This window comes from Ambystoma mexicanum, chromosome 13, assembly GCF_040938575.1.
Source record: "Ambystoma mexicanum isolate Mex_15411 chromosome 13, UKY_AmexF1_1, whole genome shotgun sequence".
Lineage (NCBI taxonomy): Eukaryota > Metazoa > Chordata > Amphibia > Caudata > Ambystomatidae > Ambystoma > Ambystoma mexicanum.
This window is the reverse complement of record NC_090938.1, coordinates 121432829-121455001: the sequence shown is the minus strand read 5'-3', so window position 1 is coordinate 121455001 and position 22173 is coordinate 121432829. Positions and strand designations below refer to the sequence as shown.

Below are 22173 nucleotides of genomic sequence, written 5' to 3'. Positions count from 1 at the left end.
CTCCAGAATATACGAGGCCCTATTACAGGCAACGACAACGAATGAACTAAAATGCAAAAAGAGATGGGAGAGCGAAATGGGCCTCGTGTTCGAGGACAACACATGGGAAAAGATCACCCACTACCATAAAAAGACCTCCAGGAACGCTCGCCTCCAATTAATACAGCTATACATCACGAACCGAGCCTACCTTACGCCTGATGCCATATCTAAGTTCAAGGGGGCCACGCCACAAACATGCCCCAAATGCCATGCGCCACAAGCAGGAATGACTCATATGTTCTGGAGCTGCCCCGCGGTCCTGAGGTTTTGGACCCGGGTGCGAGATAGGGTGGCGCTGGCCGGGATTGAAGTTGAAATTCACGAACCTGCAGCTTGCATACTGGGGACATACAGGCGAAGCACTAAGAACAAGCCCCTAAATAGACTTCTGGACTTGATTTACATAACAGCAAAAAGGCGCATAGCCATGGGTTGGAAGAGCACAAGGGGACCTAGTGAGGCCCTTTGGTGGTACGACCTCAAGAGATGGGCCGCCGCGGAGACGGCGGCTTGGGAAATGGCCATCCAGATACAAAAACTTGACTCCAGTGCAGATCTTCTCCGCTGGGTAGAGCTAACAGAACCGCTACTCCGCTCAGCAACAACGGACAGCACACCAAACAGTCCTGGCGGTCCCTGCTCGGCACACGAGCCTATTGAAAACTGAGGCCTAACCTGCGGTCTCGAGGGGAGGGGGGTGGGATGGGTGGGGAGGGATTGTTAAGGTTGTTGTTGTTTTTTCCTCTTCTTTTGTTATTACATATATTACACCGCCAAGCCGAAGCGCTGTTTGTTATATGTCTTGAAAAACCAATAAAGATTTTTCAAAAAAAAAGAATGCAGCCAATGCCGTGGTTGACCCTCCCCTGGTCCTTGCTCAGCAGTTGTGTTTCTCATTGGGTCAGAGTCCGTTTTTGCACTTTTGTAAGCACCACCACAATACCTAACTTCTCGTTGCCACTAAAACGAGAAATTGGGTGATTGCCTCTGCATTGCTAATTGTCTCAATGAAGAAACATGGCTGCTCTTGGCTCTGACTATACTTGCACCTGTGTTAGTACTCAAACTAACAAAACTCAACAGGTTGTCCTTGTGCTAGCCCTGCCCATTTTGCAAATCCGTTCATGTTTTGAATCTACAACGATTCCCTGATGCAAACGTCTGACCACACCCAGACAGGATTATGAATGTTAGCATGCGCCACACTTAAAGAAACCTCCCCGAATACAAGGACTGCTTGTATTTTAAGCAGTCAACTTTCTCTCTTTTTAAAAAGCCTCACCCTCAACAGTGCAATTAAATGATTTGCCCAGGACCACACGATTTGGTTGTACCAGCAGTGTTGAAGTATGCGCTTAGTTGTGTAGACAAGACCACCTCTGTTCATTTTTACATGCTTTTCGTTAGGCCACGCCTTCAAGTTTTAGGCCACGCCCATCAGGCAAGCCACTCCCCCGAATGAGGGGCCCCCCCTCAATTTCTTATCCCACTTAAAGCACTGGTCGCGCGTCAATAGACTCTCCAGTGATATTTGCAGGAAGACTTTGATCCGTGATGACTCTTAAAATCTCGGCATCCGAAAGTTCTTCTGCACTGATACTTTCTTTTTTAGGCGGTTTTCAAAAAATCTATTATTTGCCGACAGCTGGGATATGTCCTCCTTCTGCTGATGGTGCTGATGCCTCGAAGGTGCGCTGGAAAGTCTTTGGTGCTGGGTCGGCTGGGCTTTGAGTCCAGACTTTTGTCGTAAGTGTGCGCATCGTTTCCTGCGTACCGGTCCTCCTTTCTTTTTTAAAAGAGTGGCCTTTATAGAAACATGAGGGGGTTTGATGGAGCTGTCGTTTCGCGGAACTCCCCCAGGGGGGTCGGGCAAAACCGTGTCGGGATGATCCACCGCAGCTGAGACAGTTAGCTGCTCTCCCTCTGGCGACTCAGACCAAGGTGGAAGTACCCCTGTTTGCACATCCAGGGGAGAATGATGGAGAATAGGGACCACTGTAAGGAGGTTTGGGTCCAAAGTACTGGTCTCCGCCAGAAGCGGATTGCCCGCCAGCGCTACCCGACCGCTGTCCTCGCCCCCCACGATTGCCCTTGGGAGGGGTGAACACGGGCCCCGGGAAGCTTGAGCTGGTCACCCGTCCCCCCTCTTCACCCACCAGACCCACTTCACCTGTTGCGAGCGGTGTTTCCTCTCCTCCGAGGGCAACTCCACACTCGCTTCACGCGGCGGGAGACAGCTGGCAGAAGAAAGAGACTCCTCCATGGTCGGGGGACAGGTAGTGGCAGGAGATTCCCGGGCCTCCGGCTGACGTGCTACCAGGTCCAAATCCAGTCCAGGAGTGGATCCGGGTACGATGGAAGCCAGCCTCGGCGCGGGAGAGGCTACTTCGTGATCCGAGTGAGACTGATGGGCCGCAAGGGCCATGTTTATTTTGGCGCTCTGCAGTCGGGGACCCAGAGTCTCGGGTTGAGTAGAATCAGGATGGGTGGAATGGATGGAATCACCGACCGAAGACCTTTTGGCAGAGGCAGAAGTATGGAAGGTGCGGTTCTTTCTGCTGGCAAGCCGTACTGCCCTAGCTGCCATAGACTGCAGAGACTGCCACTTTGCCGCCACTCCGCGGCCGCTCCGCAGGAAAGAGGGTTTTTGAATGCTAGTCCAGCCCTCTCACAGTAGACACAGCAGACAGACTCCAAAACACAGGAGTGTACAGGAAGCTCGTAGGAACTCTGCAGAGACTGCCACTCTGCCGCCACTCCGCCAACATAAGCATGGAGTTTATGAAAGAGATATGTGGTTAGAAAATCACCCTTTCGTAGATGGTATTAACTGCATCATTTTATTAATTAAAATAAATAAAAAGGCCAGGGGGTCTACATCCTTGCCAGATGGCAATTCCTGCCAGGTTCATCATTCCTACTCCAAATCACTCAACCTTAAGGCGTGGCTCCCTAGTGCTAAGATTGTGGCCATTTAGACACCCCGAAGAACTGCTTTTTAATCATGCACTCAGTGAGAGCAAACTCTAAAAATGAAAACCTACAGATTGTTGTTGAAGCAATTCTGCATTTGGTGTAGGGAGAACAACCTTCAGGGGTTACATGGGCTGTACCACCTACCTTTACCAAACATTCATGCTTGGGTATGCAGTCTAGAAGGGAGGAAAAGGTGGGCGGGGGAGTGCTGCAACACCAACGATCCAGTGCTGGAGAGGGGGTTAGTTACTTGCCCATAACTCCAGTTCTCCAGCATTAATGTCTTCATAGATTATCATGCTACACTCCCCCCTTCACGGTTAAGAGGGTCCACCTGGTCAGATAGAAGCACTCCAAGCAGTTAAATTCTGAACATGGCTTCAGGGACAGAGTTAAAGCACTCAATGCCTCATTAGCTGGGAGAAAAATATGAGCCAAAAGGATGTAGATAGGCTGCAGCAGTGACTGCATGTTGACTTTTACCGTTAGAATAACGTTAGAATAAAGGTAAAATGTAACTGTGGGTTCCCAGCCTGACAACAGGGACTAGTCAAAACATTTTGAATACATGAAAGGTACCAAGTTTGGAGAACTGGAGTTGAAGGTAAGTAACTAACTCTTTCCGGCCTCACTTGGAAAGCTCATCTAAAGTTTTGCAACTGAGATCTGTAGTAAAATATGACATATTTTTTGGGTTTACCTGGAATAAAATATGTAACATGTGCAGATACACCTAGATGATGGCAAGCTATAATTTTCCACAGAACCTGATCCTACAAGGGAAATCATTAAGAACGAACTAGCAAGTTTAAGATGTTCTATTTCTTTACTCGTTCAAAATACATTACTAATGAAGCACTTAGTTTCAGACATAAATTGTGTAGAGTATCAAAATCCACATTAAAAATGAAAGTTTCTTGCCGAAGTAGCTAGAGTATTCAGTCCTATGTCCCCTTTCCTCCATTCTTATGGGTCGTCCCTCAGCATGGGGACGGAACCAGAACCCTTTGGCAGTGAAAAATATGAGCTTCCCCTTTAAATTTAGTATAGCGTGCAGGGCCCAAGGGCCCCGCCCTCCGACGCCTCACACCAATCCCCTTTTCACACATTGGGCACTTGTAAACCTGGCTGTACTGCCAATTTTAGCCCCTTGCATGCTAGTGGGGGAAAGGTGGGTGGTAAGTATGGAAGAAAGGGGAACTAGGACTATCAGTACTCTAGTCACTACCGTGAGTAACTTTAATTACTCATGCATCCCGTCCCATTTCCTCCATCCTTGTAGGTGATTGCACCAAAACAAGACAACTGGGTGGAGCCGTAACAACATGCTCTGTAACTAGGAAGAAGCAAAAAGGTTCTTCAGAACCGCCTGATCAAACTCTGTGTCCGGCCTGGAACTAGTACCCAGAGAATAGTGCTTACAAAAAGCGGACCCCCCCCCCCCCATAATAAATGTTACTATCTGGGTAAAAAAAAAAAAAAAAAGTGTTTTGGGTTTTCGATTTTTTTTTCGACATTTTTTTTTCGAAATTATGACTTTTCCTATTATATGTATGTTTTTTCGACTTTTTTACATTCAACATTTTTTTTTCGACATTTTTGCTATTCGACATTATGTTTTCGACTTTTTGACTATAAACCTCTGAAATGGCCTGGACCATCCAACAGGTGATGGAGGCCTTGGAGGCTTGGGGGCTGAGCCCAAGCCCCCAAATGTGATGAACAGCACTTCGAACTTCCGGAAAGGCATCGTCCATGAAAGGTAGAATTTGAGCACTCTAAGCAGAGCCAGGGACTGTAGCGCTCTTTCCGCCTCTAACTGTGGAATAGGGAAGAACAAAGGCAAGCATATTGCTTGGTTCAAAAGAAATGATGAGACCATCTTGGGCAAGAATTTTGGATGTGTGCACAAGAGTACCTTCTTGCTGTGGAAAATCGTGAAAGGCTCACACGATGACAGCTCTTGCAGCTCATTGATTCTACACGCTGAGTTGAGAGCCACCAGCACAACCGAATTGAGTGTAACCTACTTAATGTCAACCAAAGCCATTGGCTCAAAGGATTTGCATTGTAAGCCATTTAGGCCCAGATGGGGTGGGGCCTATGCATAGGTGGGAATAGTCTGGTTAAATCATTGAGGTCCGTCTTCCGAGCTGGTCACTGGAAGGTTCTGATCCACCGAGTTCTTGAAGGCTCCAATGACGGCAAGGTAAGTGCAACAAGCATCCACCTGGACCCCTGACTGGGCCAGGTGCACAGAAAAAGATAACATCATCTAGGGAGCAAGAGAGGGGGGTTGACGCTCTCTACCCGTGCCAAATGGCAGAATCTGGTCAACTTACTCTTGTACTGTGAATGTGTGGAGGGTCTCCTGGCCTCCTGGATAATCTCCTAATTGCTTTCAGGGAACAGTGAGGGGTGAAGCTTCAGCTGATCAGAGCCAAGCCGAGAAGACCAGCCTGCTTGAGTCTGGGTGTTCTACCACCCTGTGCTGCTGAGTAAGGAAGCCTCTGCTAAGGACCAGAAGATGGTCCGGCCCCTGCAACCTCAGCTGGAGGAGGTCTGAGGACCAGGCCATCGACGGGCAGTGGGGGGTCAATTAGGATCAGGGTGCACCCATCCGAGGTCCGAAAGTTGCAGAGCGTCCGTTGGAGCAACGGAGAAGGAGGAAACGCATAGCACTTGTGACCGTGCCAACAAAGCTGGAATGCATCCCCCAAAGAGCCCTGTTCTCGCCCCGCCCATGATGCACAGAGGGGGCATTTGGAATTCTGAGGAGAGGCAAACAGGTCCAGATCCAGTAACCCCCACCTCTGAATGAGAGGTAACAAGGAGTCGATGTGTAATTCCCACTCGTACGTGTTGTACCCCAGACGGCTGAGCTTGTCTGCCTCTGAATTGCTGGGCGACCAACCGCCGAGATCTAGATCCCCTCCGACAAGGCCCACTCCCAGATGGAAACTGCCTCCATGCAGAGCAGAGGAGACGTGGTCCCTCCTGCCTGAGGCAGAACATCGTTGTTGAATGGTCGGTCCTGACCAGGACCACCTTGCCCCTGATGAGAAGTAAAAAAGCCCTAAGAGCTTGGCCCACCATTGAGCTCCAAAAGATTGATATGAAGGCGGGCCGCCGCCCTGGAACAAGAGCCGTGAATGGAGTAAGCGGCCAGCGTCGGTCCCCAACCCTAGAGGGAAGAATCCGTCATCACCACCAGAGTTGGCTCCGACTGAGAGAAGTGGGCTCCACTGCTACATTGCTGTTGAGGAGCCACCAGCAAAGGTCTGGGACAAGAGCCGGGGGAATGGGCAGCCTGTACGACTGCAACCCTGTCTCCTGGTCCCAAGTAGACGTATGCTGGAGCTGGAAAAGTCTCATTTTGAGCCTTGCGTGTCAAACGATCAGAACACACGAGCCGCAGTAGGTGTTGGAACCACCACACTGAGGTAGTCGAGTTGGATAGAAAGTGGCACACCGCCCTCTGGAGGGAATTTAGCCTGTCGGCTGTGGGGAAAACCATTGAACAACTGTGTCCCACCTGACTCTTGTTATGTTATGTTATGTTATGTTATTTTGCACTTATATAGCGCCTTATATACCATTGGTATGGTCTGAAGGCGCTGGTAGGTTGAACGCCCTTGGGAACCGAAGTTCTTGTCAGTAGAGGGAGGAGAGAGGGTCCAATAGGTGCGAGTGCGCATCTGGTATGTGTGCAGCTGGTGCTAAAATTCCTGTGGAAGCTGCTTCATAGCGGTAGGTGTGGTGGCTGAGAGGTCAGGAGTATGTGTTCGAATCTGGCAGGAATTATCCAGACCGAGAGTGGCAGCGTAAGGCCTGAGGAGAACGCCTGGCTGGGGGTGCGAGACCAGCAGTGATTACATAGAGTGATGTGGAGTGGCGTCAGATGTTGATATGAGAACAGTTATACCGAATGGTGTCATAGAACTGTGTTCTAGTTGGGTGGTGGTGTAAGGAGCGAGTAAGCGTGGGGTGTGATATGAGGTATGATCTTTTAAAGGATCCATGCATTCTAGGTATAATATGGACCTCATGCAGTTAAGCAATTCGTGCGTTCTGCACATTTGTCGGCCCTCCACCCGTCCTCTCGCCACACACGTCCTCTCGCTACACATGTCCTTTCGCTACACACGTCCTCACGCCACACACGTCCTCTCGCCACAACACGTCCTCTCGCCACAAGACGTCCTTTTGCCACCACATGTCCTTTTGCCACCCACGTCCTCTCGCCACCCACGTCCTCTCGCCACCCACGTCCTCTCGCCACCCACGTCCTCTCGCCACACACGTCCTCTCGCCACACGCGTCCTCTCGCCACAACACGTCCTCTCGCCACAACACGTCCTCTCGCCACAACACGTCCTCTCGCCACACACGTCTTCTCTCACACACGTCTTCGAGACCAGCAGTGATTACATAGAGTGATGTGGAGTGAGCGGCGTCAGATGTTGATATGAGAACAGATATACCGAATGGTGTCATAGTATCTCTGTGTTCTAGTTGGGTGGTGGTGTAAGGAGAGAGTAAGCGTGGGGTGTGATATGAGGTATGATCTTTTAAAGGATCCATGCATTCTAGGTATAATATGGACCTCATGCAGTTAAGCAATTCGTGCGTTCTGCACATTCGTCAGCCCTCCACCCGTCCTCTCGCCACACACGTCCTCTCGCTACACATGTCCTTTCGCCACACACGTCCTCACGCCACACACGTCCTCTCGCCACAACACGTCCTCTCGCCACAACACGTCCTTTTGCCACCACATGTCCTTTTGCCACCCACGTCCTCTAAATGCAGTTGGGAACACTTCTAAATGAAATTGGGTACACTTCGCCACCCACGTCCTCTCGCCACCAACGTCCTCTCGCCACCCACGTCCTCTCGCCACACACGTCCTCTCGCTACACACGTCTTCTCGCTACACACGTCCTCTCGTCACAACGCGTCCTCTCGCCACAACACGTCCTCTCGCCACACACGTCTTCTCTCACACACGTCTTCTCTCCACACACGTCTTCTCTCCACACACGTCTTCTCTCCACACACGTCTTCTCTCCACACACGTCTTCTCTCCACACATGTCTTCACTCACTACACCCGGCCGCCCTCCACACCAGGCCGCCCTGCACACCCGGCCACCCTCCACACCCGGCCGCTCTCCACACCCGGCCGCCCTCCACACTCATGGGCCCTCCCCTCAACACTCATGGGCCCTCAACACTCATGGGCCCTCAACACTCATGGGCCCTCAACACTCATGCGCCCTCAACACGCATTCGCCCTCAACACGCATTCGCCCTCAACACTCATGCGCCCTCAACACTCATGCGCCCTCAACACTCGTCCGCCCTCAGCACTCGTCCGCCCTCAGCACTCGTCCGCTCCCAATACTCATCCGCTCTAAACACTCATCCGCTCTCAACACTCATCCGCTCTCAACACTCATCCGCCCTCGACACTCATCCGCCCTCGACACTCATCCGCCCTCGACACTCATCCGCCCTCGACACTCATCCGCCCTCGACACTCATCCGCCCTCGACACTCTTCCCCTCAATAGGTCGGTGTGATGGTGCTAGTTTGGAAGCCGGTTGGTTTTAGGGGAAGAGCCAGGTTTTCAGTAGTTTGCGGAAGCACGTTAAGTCCTCAGTTAGGCGGATGTGGGGTGGGAGCGAGTTCCACAGGGTTGGAGCTTGGGCTGAGAATGATGTTCCGCCTATCCTGATTGAGTTTGTCTTAGGAATAGTTAGGAGGCCGGCTGAGCTTGATCTTAGGGTGCGAGAGGGATGATATGGTATTAGTTTTTCTTGAAGATATTGAGGTCCAGTTTTATGCAGTGCTCGATGGGTGAGGCATAAGGTTTTGAAAGCCACCCTACGGGCTACTGGAAGCCAGTGCAGTGTCTTGAGGGCTGGGGATACGTGGTCTCTTGGACCTAGCGCAAGCAGCATTTTGGCTGCCGCGTTTTGTGCTCTTTGGAGTTTATTCAGCTGGTAGGCATGGATTCCGAGGTATAGGGGGTTTCCGTAGTCCAGTCTGGATATAACGATTGATTGGACGGCAGAGACTCTGTTCGGAAATGAGAGGTATGGAAAGATGCGCCTGAGGGTTTTAAGGTGGTAGTGGCAGGACTTTGAGACATTATTGACTTGGCGCGAGAGTGTTAGGCCGGAGTCTAGGGTGCATCCAAGATTTTTCACTGTGTTGGAGGGGGTTGGTGAGTTGCCCATGGCGGGTGGCCAGGGAAGAGGGTGCGGAAGAAGATCGGAGTTGCCGCACACCATGATTTCTGTTTTGGCGGGGTTTAGCAGGAGGTGGCTTTGGGTCATCCAGCGGTCAATGTTAAGGAGGCAGGCTGCCAGGTCGGGTCGGGAGTTGGGTTTCGAGTTCAGGAATTTTAAGATTAGTTGGGTGTCGTCGGCGTAGTTGTAACATATGATGTTGTGTGAGCGAATTATTGGCGGGAGGGTGATCAGGTAGAGATTGAACAGCAGGGCAGATAGACATGCTCCTTGAGGGACTCCCGTGTCGACTGGTCGAGCTTGGGAGGTAAAGCTGGAGAGTGTAGTTATTTGGTGCCTGTCTTTGAGGAAAGAGGCTATCCATTTAAGAGCGGTTCCACGGATTCCTAGGGAGTGGAGGCGGTCTAGGAGGATTGAGTGATTGATCGTGTCAAAGGCAGCGGATAGGTCAAGGAGGATTAGTGCTGCGCATCCTGCGGCGTCTGCTGTCATTTTGAGGTCGTCCCAGATCGACGTTAGGGTGGTTTCGGTTCCGTGACGTGATCTGAAACCTGATTGAGCAGGGTCTAGGAGGTTATTGGCGTCGACAAAGGCATTTAGTTGGGAGTAGACGGTTTGGTCAATGAGTTTGGCAAGGAATCTGGTGTTTGAGATTGGGCGGTAGTTTTTGACGTCGTTAGGGTCGAGCGAAGATTTTTTTATTAGAGGTTTGACGTATACCATTTTGAATGCCTCGGGAAATATACCGGAGGAGAGGGAGTCGTTTATGATAGATCTTGCGTGCTCCCCTGCGCAGGTGGAGGCAAAAATTCCTTTAAGAGTTTTGGCTGGGCAAGGGTCTAGTGGTGATCCAGATGGTTTGCGGGCAGATAGAAGTTTGAGAAATTGCTCTGGTGATAATGGACTAAAGGATTCGAACGTTGGTTGCGTTGAGGTCGCAGGTGAGGGGCTGGCCGGTGCGGGCGGCGGAGTGTCAGTTGGTTGTAGGAGAGCCAATTTGGTGTTTAGAGTTTTAGTCCTTTCAATGGCCGTGGTGTAAAAGTGGAGGGAGAGTGAATCACACAGTGATTGTGACGGGGTCGGGATGGTTGTGTTACAAGCTGGATTGGTAAATTCTGAGATGATTTTGTGGAGTTCTTTGCTTGGGTTTTTGGAGTTTAGGATTCGGGTGTTGTAGTGGGCTTTTTTTGCTTTCCGGATTTCGGCCTTGTACTGATACAATTGTCGGGCCAAGGTGGTCTTGCTCTCTTGGGTTTTCTCTTTCCGCCAATTGCGTTCAAGGTATTTGTAATGCCGTTTAGTGGTTTTTAACTCAGGAGTGAACCATCTGGGAAAAGGGCCAAGGCGGGATGATGGTTTGCACAGGGGAGTGAGTCGTGTCAGCGATGCATTGAGCCATGAGTCAAAGGCTTCAGGCGTTAGATGGTTGTGGGGACGGTAGGTAGGTGGTCGAGACTGGAGGAGTGCCTCGGCTAGGTCTTGGGTGATTTTTAGTTTTTTCCAGCACTTGCGTAGGTTCGGAGGCTCAGATGTGCGTATGGGAAGGGGGCTGGGAGAGTGGATGGTGAACGAGAGAATAAAATGATCGGACCAGATGATAGGGGTGGGGGGCTTTAGGTGAATCAGGGTATTGGAGCTAAAGATGGCATCGAGAGTGTGTCCTTTAAAGTGAGTCGGGCCGTTTATGTGGGGTTGGAGGTTAATTGCATCTAGACCGTCAACCAGGGCGTGGGTCATAGGGTTGGTGGGGTTGTCGAGCCATATGTTGAAGTCTCCAAGGAGGGTGAGGTTGGGATGATTGATTTGGAGGGAGGCGAGAAACACGAGGTCCACTGAGGGGCTTCACTGTGACTTACGCTGGTTGAGGGAAAACCCCAGTTGGTGCAGCACATCCTCCAATCGTTCGCAGGAGTGTAGAGCCCCTTCGGGAGAGGTGGCCCTCACCAGCCAGTCATGCAGATAAGGCTATAGGTGGTGGCCCTCCGATTGAAGAAGGCCAGCACCACCATTCATAAGATTTTTGAACACGCATGAGTCGAATTGAGGCCAAACGGTAGCACCCTGTATTGGAAATGGTGTGACATTATCTAGGGCGCATAGCACTTACCACACTATGCACTTCATCTGCTGCTCACCCACGAGCACGGACATTCTAGCACTTAACCCCACCCCACTTCCCTTCTCTTGCTGCACTTGCACGTTCTGAATACTCACAAAGCATAATAGGTTCATCTTTATCTTCCACTGTGTTCATTGCTTTCTATCGCATGTTCCCTCCCTGATGCCCTGTGGGTGCTTTGAAACAGAATTTACTTACTGTATAAGCGCCTAATAAATGCACAATGAATAAATAAATACAAATGATCGTGAACCGCAGGAGCTTCCGATGCGTTTGGAAGATGGGGAAGTGTAGGTACGCATCTTTTAGGTCTAAGGAAGACATCCAGTCTCCTGCGCACAGAGATTCCGTTATGTCAGCAGGTGTTATCATTTTGAAGCATTCAAGGGGTAAAGACAGGTTGAGAAAAGAAAGAACCATGACTACCCTCAGGCCTGCCTGATTGCTCTTAGGCATTGCAAAATCCTGGAATAGTAGACGGACCCCCCCTGTCTAGAGGAGGAACTGTTTCCAATGCGTGCATATGCCACAGGAGCAGGATCCCCCAGGGTAGCGCAAGTGGCCCTATCTCCAACAACGATGGGGAAGAAGGAATGGGAGAAGGAAGAGGAAGACTGAACCCCATGGAGACCACTGATAGAATATAGGGATTCAAGACAAAACGCCTGCAACTGGTCAAGAACAGAGCCAGCTGCCCCCCACAGGAGAACAGTGATCCCTAACCACAACTTCATTGTTTTCTACCATCTGAGGGAGGAGTGGAGGAGTGGGAGCGAATCCCCCCCACCCGAGGCCCTGCAAAATTCTTTGCCGTTTCCTCCTGTGCTCGCTGGGTGACCTGTCTGGCTGGCAAGCTCTATGGTCACAAAACCACTTAAAAGCGCTGAATGAACGCGGCTTTAAGTCCGACCTGGCTTGATTCTGTTGAAAGGATTTCTACCCCGGCTTCATTAGGATCACCAAGGACTTCGCAGTCTGGGTAGACGTCTTCTGTTTGGTTAACTTGTCTGTTGACGAGTGGAAAAAAATCAAGAGGGAGGTCGAGGATCCTGTCCTGTACCTCTGAGGAAAACTTTGTCACGTGCATCCAGGCAGTCCGCCTCATCGCGACACCCAAGCAGAGGTCCCTGCTGGCTGTGTCGATGCGGGAGACTGTGGACTCCACCATAAGTCTCTGCGCGACCGAGCATGCCTCAGCTAGACCTGCCTTGAAGGAGGCTTAACTCTCCAGGGGTAAACATGGAAGAAGATCCTCTACCTCCCTCCACAATTTCTGGTTCACCGCTGCGAGGATGACATCGGCGTTAGCCTGGGGGAGGTGAAGGACGGCGTTGAGGTACGTTCTCTTGCCCAAAGAGTCGAGCACCTTGGAAGCGGCGCCGGCCACAGATGAAGAAGAATAAGGCTTTGAGTATAGAGAAGCAGCCACCACGACTGGAGAGTGGGGCTAAGAGTGGGACGCTAGTAGGACTGGCTTCCCCTCTGGGAGTCAAAAGCAGCCATCCAACTTTTTGAATATCTGAGCGTTGGCCTGAGGCTTTTCCCAGACCTTCCTGGCTAAAGAAAGGATGGGCCTCATTACGAAGAGGGGCCGAATGGGTTTAACGGCACTGGTAATGGTGCTGGTGCCGTTAAACCCACTCCGCCCTATTACGAGGTTGCCTCGCGGGACCCGTCTACTAAACCAGACGTCCTTTCCGGGTCCCGCAAGGGGACCAGGGAGCTCACAACGGGCCCGTTATTAACGGGCCCGTTGTTAGCTCCCTCCCCATTCCCATTGAGCCCTATGGGGCTCGAATGGGGATCAATTTTTACCGGGCCCATGGAATGGGCAATTCCCGGGTCCGCCAAGGTCGGCATGACCCGGTAATTGCCCATTCCATGGGCCCGGTAAAAAATAATTACCAGCGGCAGACGTGCCCTTAATAAGGGCACAGCTACCGCCGGACTCCTAATGAGGCCCAATGTCTTCTTGCAGAGGGTTGCCCGAACACCCTGTGGCACGCAGGGCCAAGACTGCTGCCAGCCCCAATGGTTCTTGAGGGGCCTGTTCAGGATGGGGCATGACTAGGAACTCTGCTAGGCCCTCAAGACGGTCATGAAAGGCCTTGACTGAAGCGGAGGGTTTCTCTTGCACGTCTTCATCATCCCCGTTCTGATCTGTGGGAGGGGAGTCCGTATCCTGCTGCAGAGGTGCCGGAGGAAGCGCCCCTTGATCCATACAGTGTGGAGGCTGGGTCTGAGCAATGGGAGCCTGCGGCAAGGGCGTAGGCCGTGGAGGGGGTGGAGGCGGCGGAGTGGGCACTGGAGCCAGAGGAGGAGGGGAACCAGGACCGGGGTGGCCACTGGCTGCAGGACCAGAACCCCTGGCAGAGCTGGTGGGGGTTCCAAATGGGGCTGTCTTGGGGGCAACACTTGGGTGGCCACCTCTTTGATGAGCACCTTAAGAAATCATGCCATTTTGTGAGAGAGCATAAGCAGAAGGAAACGCAAAAAATAAAAGAGAAAATCGATCCTTGCAGGCTGCAGCATTGGCACACAAGGAAGGAGCCCAGCCCTCAGACGCGCTGAGCCACCTGTCTGGTTCGGCACACCTAGGCACCTGGGAAGGATATCCAAACGGCTGGCAGGAGTAAAGATATCCCTGAGGGGACCAACCTGCCAGAGGCCTGAGGGCCTGAGGGAAGAGGACTGGAACCGCCCTAAGCTGCCCTTTCTGAGGGCGAGGGGGCCGTTGGAGGCCTTTTGTTGGAATCTAAGATGGCCACCGATGTGCAGGCTCTGTCGCGTGCTTGTCTGCCACTTTGGGAGCTGGCACCATGCCCTGTGAGGTAAGGCGCGAAGACCCCCGGACCCGTGCTGGGTCCGACATGGTTGGGGGTTGTTTACGACCCGACTCTGAAGCAGAAGCGCCAACCTCAGAGAGGGCTCTGGTAGGCTGAGGGCCCTCATCCAGCAGCCTGGAAGTCGATTTGTCCCCTTTGAAATGACCTCGGAGTGGCCGTAGAGCTTGTAGTCGTATGGGACACCACCTCAGGCTTGCGCCTGGAACTGGAGCTCGAAAGCCCCTAGCACCCTGGTGCAGAAGAAGAGCTGGAGCACCCCTCAGTGGCTGGCCCGGAAGAGGCCCCTGGGCTTCTTGACAAGGGAGCCGGTAGCCTTAGTGGACTCAGGGCTTCCATCGGTGCTAGAGTCTGGATTACCCCTCCCAGCCGGAGATCCTGGGTAGAAGTCTCCGGGCTGGGGTGCCCTTCAGATGACCATGCAGTGAAATGTGGAAGATTTCCCTCCAGCGAGAAAGCCGATTGTTCATTTAACAATGTGCAAGGGACCTGCACGCTGCGCGTGCATCCCAACGATGATCGGGCCCCAAGCACTCAAGGCAGAGTGCATGGGGGTCTGAGGCCGGGAAGAAACGATCGCAGGATGCAAATCTCGTAAAGCCTCCTACTGTCCCCATGTGGGGAAGCTCATATTTTTCACTGCCAAAAGGTTCTGGTACTGTCCCCATTCTGGGGGACGCCCACAAGGATGGAGGAAAGGGGACGGCACGTATGAGTAGGATTGTTATGCAATGTAGTCAGAATGGGGAGATTCTCGTGTGATATTAACTAACATAATCAGTTGCGGCATATGGAAGAGTAACTAGTACAGCCAAAATGAATGCAATGCCGAGATGTCTGACTGAATTGTACAATGAAGAAATAAATGAGCCATCTTTTTCTTATTTTTATATTGGCTAAGCTCCAAATTAAACGAGTGGAAGGTGAATGGACTGATTGTTAGGAAAGTTTTCCCTTCATTTATGGAGCCCCCATACTTTTTGCTTTTGTTTGGCTTACCTAACCTGACTTTTACCAGTGGAGCACAGCCTTCAGCTGCACTCTTCTGGGCTTTTGCTAATTTGTTATGGGAAGACTGGCACATCCTTCAGGCTGTCAGTAATGGGAATCTATGTTTCCGTTAGTCTTCGACTATGTTGCCATTTCTTGGTAACTTTTTATCTATTTACCAAGTACCTTACAGTACCACCTATAGGGCAGCTTTTGTTTTATGGCCCTAGCCACCCTCAAAGGATTTGTTGGTGTTTGTACAAGTGTGCCTAGGACAAACTGGTGCCAGCAGTTTACTTTTAAAAGTATTTTTACTTTGTTTTTATGGACCATACCGCGTTTCCCACGTTTGGCCCAAGACTGTGGCCAGTGCCGAAATGGCCGTGCCATGAAGTCTTTTGTTCTGTCCTTTGACCTTTTTGTCCCTTTGCCTTCCCTCACGTTGAGAGACCCGGGTATTCCCTATTTGGGCATGCAGCCTCCCGCGAAAACCACATCTTTCGCGGGCTCCTGCATGTCACGTGTGCTAGTGCCCAGGAAGAGGTTTGGGACTGTCTGGTCCCCTATCCACACTCCTGGTGCCAGTATGTCTGGTAGGCCTGAATGAATGCAACCACTGTGGGCCCCGATTGCATGCAAGATTGCATGCAATAGAGCAGACTTTCCATTGGTAATCCTAAATTTGAGCGCAAAACGAATCTTGGATAAGATCCATTCCAGGTCAATCACCTGAAGTTCACATAAACTACAGAAGGAGCCAAGTATCCTGAACGAAAGAGCAGACTTGTGGAACCACCGGAGATGCACTGGAAGGTGTTGCACCCGGACCCTGCTGTTGTCTCGTCGGACCCCTGCTTTTGTATCATACCAAGAAGGCCTGCAAGGGCGCGTCGACCCCTTGGAGTAGTGGGACCAACTACTCTCAGCACCTCCTACTTACCCTCTCAAAGAGCCTCTTCGGAAGTGTACCTGGGCTATCCCTCTATGTTATTGAAAAAACGATTGTTTTTAATGCCCATCTATTTGCATTGCATTCTATATCAAGGTCGTCTGGTAAAAGAGACGGTTTTATGTGTATATAGGGCCCCAAAAAATGCAATCTTTTACAAATTAAGTACATTTTGAAAAGCTGTGAAGTTTTACATGCACCCGTGCACTATTGGTGCTTTATATCATATGTCATGTCATAGTTCACATCTTGAATGGCTTCATTGGAAACCTGACGTATTCCTTTTATAACAGGCTGCCTCCGTTTTTAGGACTTGGGACCCTTTTTGGCTTTCATCAAAGCTAAAAGCAAATATGTTTTGCTGCCCAAGCAGGCAGCGGGCCCTACGTCGGCTTGAATGCTAGCTCAGACACTTTCCCTCACTCCCTTCTTCAGGGCAGTGCTTAATTTGTGGGGGTGATTGCCAGGGATCAGCCCTGGTGCTTATTTTTCAGCCCTGGCACATAGTGTCTCAGACTCACCAGTTTAATTATGAAGTGGTGATAGTCAGTGCATCTGTAGTGTAACCCCAAATAGTCGACACTGTGAGGAGCAGCTATGGGTGCTGCGATATGATATGATTAGTTATTTATAACGTGTTTAATACCCAGAGGTTTCTAAGCGCGGATCCGGAGATCAAACCTGTGTTGCTCTGTGTCGTCTTGCTTCCAAGGCGAGCACGTTGCCCTCGAGCTATCCTCCCGAGACAGCAGTGGTGGGGAAATTCCCACGTGCAGTGTCACAGGAGCGCTAGAATATATTTGGGCCCTGGCTCTTATTTATTTTACTAATTAAGCACTGCTTCCGGGTGACTACTGGTTCATGGTTGTGCCAGTAGCTTGGTGTATTTCTTGTATACTAGAGATAGCCTGCTTCAGAGGAGGGGGAATAATACGCGTGGGTTGCTATGTGATAACTATTCTACCTGTTAGACTCCTGAGTGCTCTAGCAGAAATGTATGGAATCCTTAGTAAAAACATATTCAAAATGAGTTTAAACATAGTCGGATGCAACTCTATTGCTTTTGTAAGTGGTCAAGTTATTGTTGCAGTTTATTAAGCCGTCTTTTGCCCCAAATATTAGACAACTGCGCCATGCTGAACGTCTTTCATTGGATATAGAACTACCATTAAATGTTTCAATAGGTATGAAAGAAATGCATTCCAAAAAAAGCCTTCAAATTCAAAAGCAACAACTTGATATAATCTATTTTCTATTGCGTTACGGTTAATTGTACAAACCTTTTCACAAAACAAAAAGAAAAACGTCCAAATAGAAATAGATAATCGGTAGTCAGCATGCCAATACATATCGTACATACAATCCATGCAAAATAGTTTCATTTCCAAATGTCCCCCCAAAAATGAGGTCTCGAGAAAGAAAGCGCCTACCTGGGTGTAGTGGCCACACGTCCCGTCCCCCGGTGGAGTACATGCCCGAGTTTCGAGGTTGTAGTCTTGTTTCTCATTGCACCACTGCTGGACACACGCAGCCACATCCAGATTTGCGTTGGTTGTGGCGCATATGTTTTCGCCGTTGCCGCCATTAGCTGGGTTGTGAGCATAGATGCATTTCTCTGCATAGCTCTGTGCCAGATCCGCCAATGGTGCGTTGTAGACCTGCAATATACAACATAGTCGTGTTTCAGTCCCGGGCCACGTGGCCATGGCAGCCTTCTGAAGCAGCGCGTCACCGAATCATGAAGCAGCGCATTCTACGTTCTTAATGGCCTTTGGCATGCGTCAAGGGCTCACGCGCGCGCATCTATCGCGCTATACATAGAGGAGAAACAAGGAGGACCCCCCTTTTCTAGGCAGTGAAATGGCTCAATCCTATCATTAGAAGACTGACACGGGCGTTCCTACCTCCACGAGAACATAAATGAAATGATATGATATTTTATTTCTATCGCGCTCGTCGTACACAAGAGTTTCAGAGCGCGACCAGGCAAAGGGAGGGGAACAGGGGAGAACAAAACAACGATCTTACTAGGCCCAGTGACATTGAGAACGCGTAAGTGCCCGGAAAAGGGAAAAGGGGGAACGTGCATGGAAGGGGGAGAAGTAGAAAGGGCAGGACAGAGGAGAGAACGGAAAATATAATAATAAGTAAAATAAATAAAGGCGATAAACAGTGGTAGTGCAGCCGGCAAGTGGCAAAGTGCTAGGTTAGTCTGATAGGGTGTATCAGATAAGTACAGAAGAAGAGCGGGTAGGGGGCTGTATGGGTACAGATACAGATCCCAGTGCCAAGGGGTGGCCCAGAGGCAGTGCAGGAGGGTGGCAGGGTGAGCAGGTACCTGGGCCCGAAGGACAGAGGGTGGCCAGGTGCACGGTGCTGCAAGAGAAAGCAAATCAGCAGGGGAGAAGAGGGGCAAAGGCAGAAGCGAAGAGGAAGGTCTTGAGGTGCTTCCGGAACCAGAGATGGTTCTCCTCAAGTTTCAGAGTGGCAGGGAGGCTGTTCCAAAGGGAGCCCCCAGCCGAAGACAGAGATCTACCTAGAGCTCGTTTCTTTGAAAAACGTCTGACCCTGAGGAAGTTAGATGTAGAAGAGCGAATAGTTCGAGAGAGGAGGTATTTACGGGGGATAGTTGAAGGTATTTTGGACCCAGGCCCCAGAAAGCCTTGTGGACAATGCAGAGGGTTTTACATGTAATCTTTGCATCCACTGGGAGCCTATGAAGGGATTTCAGAGCTGGAGAGATACGATCCCAGGGCTTGAGGCCAAGGACAAGTCTTGTAAACCTGTTCTGGATTAGTTGTAAAGGTGTAGAGTGGAGGCAGGTAGATTTAGAAAGAGGCTGTTACAGTAGTCCACCCTAGAGAGAACCAGGGCTAGGGAGACAGTGAGCTTCTGAGGGAAGGAGAGGAAAGGCAGGGTACCTCTAAGAAGGTGAAGTAAGAAGTTTGACTTTTTGGAGACGTCAGAGATGTGTGCAGAGAAGGAAAGTGTAGAGTCAAAGATGACTCTGCGGTTCTTAGCCTCGCAGGTAGGGGCAGGAGGACGGGAAAGGTTGGTGAAGGTTTACCAATGAGGAGGATCTCAGTCTTGTTGGCATTTAAAAAAAATTGTTGGCGGCACACCAATTTTGAATGCCGATTAGGCAATCAGAGATGAGGGAAGGGGAGAATGTGGCTGAAGGAAGCCTGAAAACGAGTTGGGTGTCATCAGCATAGCACTAGAAATTTGAGCAGAAAATGGAGATGCAGTAGGCGAGAGTTGCCAGGTATTGGTTGAAAAGCCAGGGCGAGAGATTAGACCCCTGGGGAACACCACAGGTAGAGAGGGAGATAAAAGATAGGAAGGCCCCAAATTGTACTTGGGAGGGTCGATCAGAGAGGAAAGAGGTCAGCCAGACCAGAGCCTGATCGGTGATACCCAGGTTGTCACAGAGACGATTGAGCAGGGTGGTATGGTTGACCGTGTCGAAAGCAGAGGAGAGATCAAGTAGGATGAGGACAAAGGGAATGTTAGAGTCAAGGTTGGAGAGCAGGTCTTCACGGATGTTCATGAGAGCAGTTTCCGTGCTACTGGCAGTTCTGAAGCCAGATTGTGGTCATGGAGAGAGACAACAGAATCAGAATGAAGGTTAAGCAGAGAGATGGCAAGCTTTCCAGGAGCTAACCCAAAAAGGGAGTAACCGAAATTGGGTGATGGTTAGCCGGACAAGAAGGATTAGCTGTGGGTTTCTTGAGGAGAGAATACACAAGGGAGTGCTTCAGAAGGGAGGGGAAGGATCCAGAGGCAAAGGAGAGGTTGCAGAAGTCGGCAATGGCCAGAGCGAGGGTGTCAATGTGGTCCTTAATGGTTTTAGAGGAACAGGGATGGACCTGTTTTGATGAGGCTTTCGTAGATCGGACTTGTCTAGCGACCTCATCAGTGGAGAAAAGATGAAAGGAGGAGTAAGAGGCAGGGGCGTATCTGAAGGTAAGTCAGCAAGCAGTGAAGGAGAGGGGAGAGGAGGGAGAGTGGAGGAGAGGGTGGACAACATATCTTGGGCTTTCAAGATAAAGTGTGAGGCAAGGGCATTGCAAAAAGCCTGGGAGGCGAGAGGAGGGGTGGAGACTGCAGCAGGGCTAGCAAGCTCCTTGCAGATTTTAAAGAGTTTGGCCAAGTTGTTAGATGCCGCAGAGACACAGGCTTGAATGTGGACTCACTTCTTTGTGCGGACAGAGAGTCGGTATTGCCTTTGGAGCAGGCGGCAGGCCAGTTTGTCAGAGGATGAGCAATGTGCTTCATCATGATTAGGCAACAATACCGAAATGAGGAAAACAAGTATTTTCCCATTGTTGGAGAGAGGGACGAGGCTCGATTCAATCTTCAAGTGACTGAGAATGATTGACGAGTTTCCAAAAGAGCAAGACAGGGTTATTCGATCACCTGCTGAGTTAGACGGTTGCGTCTCACTGCCCAAGAGAGTTATGTAAGGACCAATCATATGCTCATGGGACATGAACAGTTCATAGTTGTTGCAAGAAAGGAAGAAGGATTCTTACATCTCCAAAAGAACTGCTTCTATTTGCAAGCCCATGAGACGAGTTAATCATGCCTCCAAGAAAGCATGCATTGACTTTTCCTCCAAGGCAACCAGAAGTTTTGATACTTTCTGCTAAGACATGCAGAACTGTGGAATGCCCATGAAGAACAAGGTACTCACATTCTTTAATTTTCTATCTAATGGACATTGCGATTCCTCCCACAGATTCCTTATTTTTGAAATCCACCCCAGATGTAGCCAAGGATGTAAAGTTTTAAAACAGGCCCCAGGTGGTTTCAAGCAGGTCCTCTGCCAAATCCAGCATGTCTCATTGGTGCCCTTTGTGCTGGGAGTGATGTCATCTGTATAAATGCCCAGAGAAGCCAATGCCATTTCCTTCAGTACCACCTTTTTTTTCAGACAACCGTAAGGAAAACAGCAGAACTGTCACCAAAAAGACTTACAAAAAACAAACCAATTTACATAAAAACACTTGATTCAGAAAGGCAGACAGGAAGTAATGAGAAATCTGGCCAAAGAACCATTGTATCCATCAGAAATAACATAACGTTTTTCTGTTCTTATAACGGATAGATTCCTTGCCTAGACTCATCATCTTTGAAAGACTCCCAAAGCCATGTCAAATGAAAGAGAGGAGGTGGGAATGGGGTGTGTAAGCACCCCTCTAATGGGATGTTGCAGAACTGACCTCCCAACCCTAGGATCATCACCAGCCCAGGACTGAAGATGGCAATATTTCCCAAAGGTATGTATACGGGTCCATGTTGTGGGTTGGCAGACCTCCCCCTATGAGAGACCCTCTGTAGAATGGGCATATAGGCCCTCTCGAACGGTCATGTCTTAACTCATAGCATGTCTTTATGCACAGTGCAATCCATCTCGAAATGGTCTGCTTAGAGATTTTCACCTCTTTCCCGGGTCTAGCGAATCTAGCAAACACCTGGTCAGCAAGCCGAAATGCATTTGATCTGGAGACATAGACCTACAGGACCCATCTAAGGTCTAATCTACAGAATCTCTCCTTGATCACTTTTCTTTGGTGAACTCCATGAAAGAAGGAGTTAGCACCATGGTTTGACACTCTGAAACACTGTTGGCCAAAGTTACCGCTACCGGAAAAGGGACTTTGAAAGACACAAAGTACAAGGGGTAGGAATGTTAAGGCTTGAAAGGCAGTTCACTCCGAGGTGGCACGGATATGCCCAGGCATAGATCCAGAACCTGCTGTGCCTAGAGATCCAAGCTACACTTCACTCATGATGCCCAATGAGATGAAAACATGTTTGGAGTTGCTTGTTGTGATCTCATGCAGACATCCATTGACCTAGCAGTTCGTAGTTCACTGCAAGTTTTGGTGAAGGACTAAGCCTGATTTACGTATTGTATTGTATTTGTCATTTATATAGCACTCTTCCCCATTTGTATGGCCTCAATGCGCTTTGTGGTTGGACCGCCCTCTGG

At 50.2% G+C, this 22173-nt stretch overlaps 1 protein-coding gene across 2 annotated transcripts in view; it reads right to left on the bottom strand.

The window, feature by feature from the left end:
* Window positions 1-22173, bottom strand: part of PI16 (peptidase inhibitor 16) — a 98462-nt gene that overhangs the window by 70609 nt on the left and 5680 nt on the right. For both annotated transcript variants that reach the window (XM_069633418.1, XM_069633417.1), the window contains exon 2: window positions 17606-17833. In XM_069633418.1, the coding sequence (XP_069489519.1) occupies window positions 17606-17833 (228 nt within the window). The remainder of the gene's footprint in view (window positions 1-17605; window positions 17834-22173) is intronic.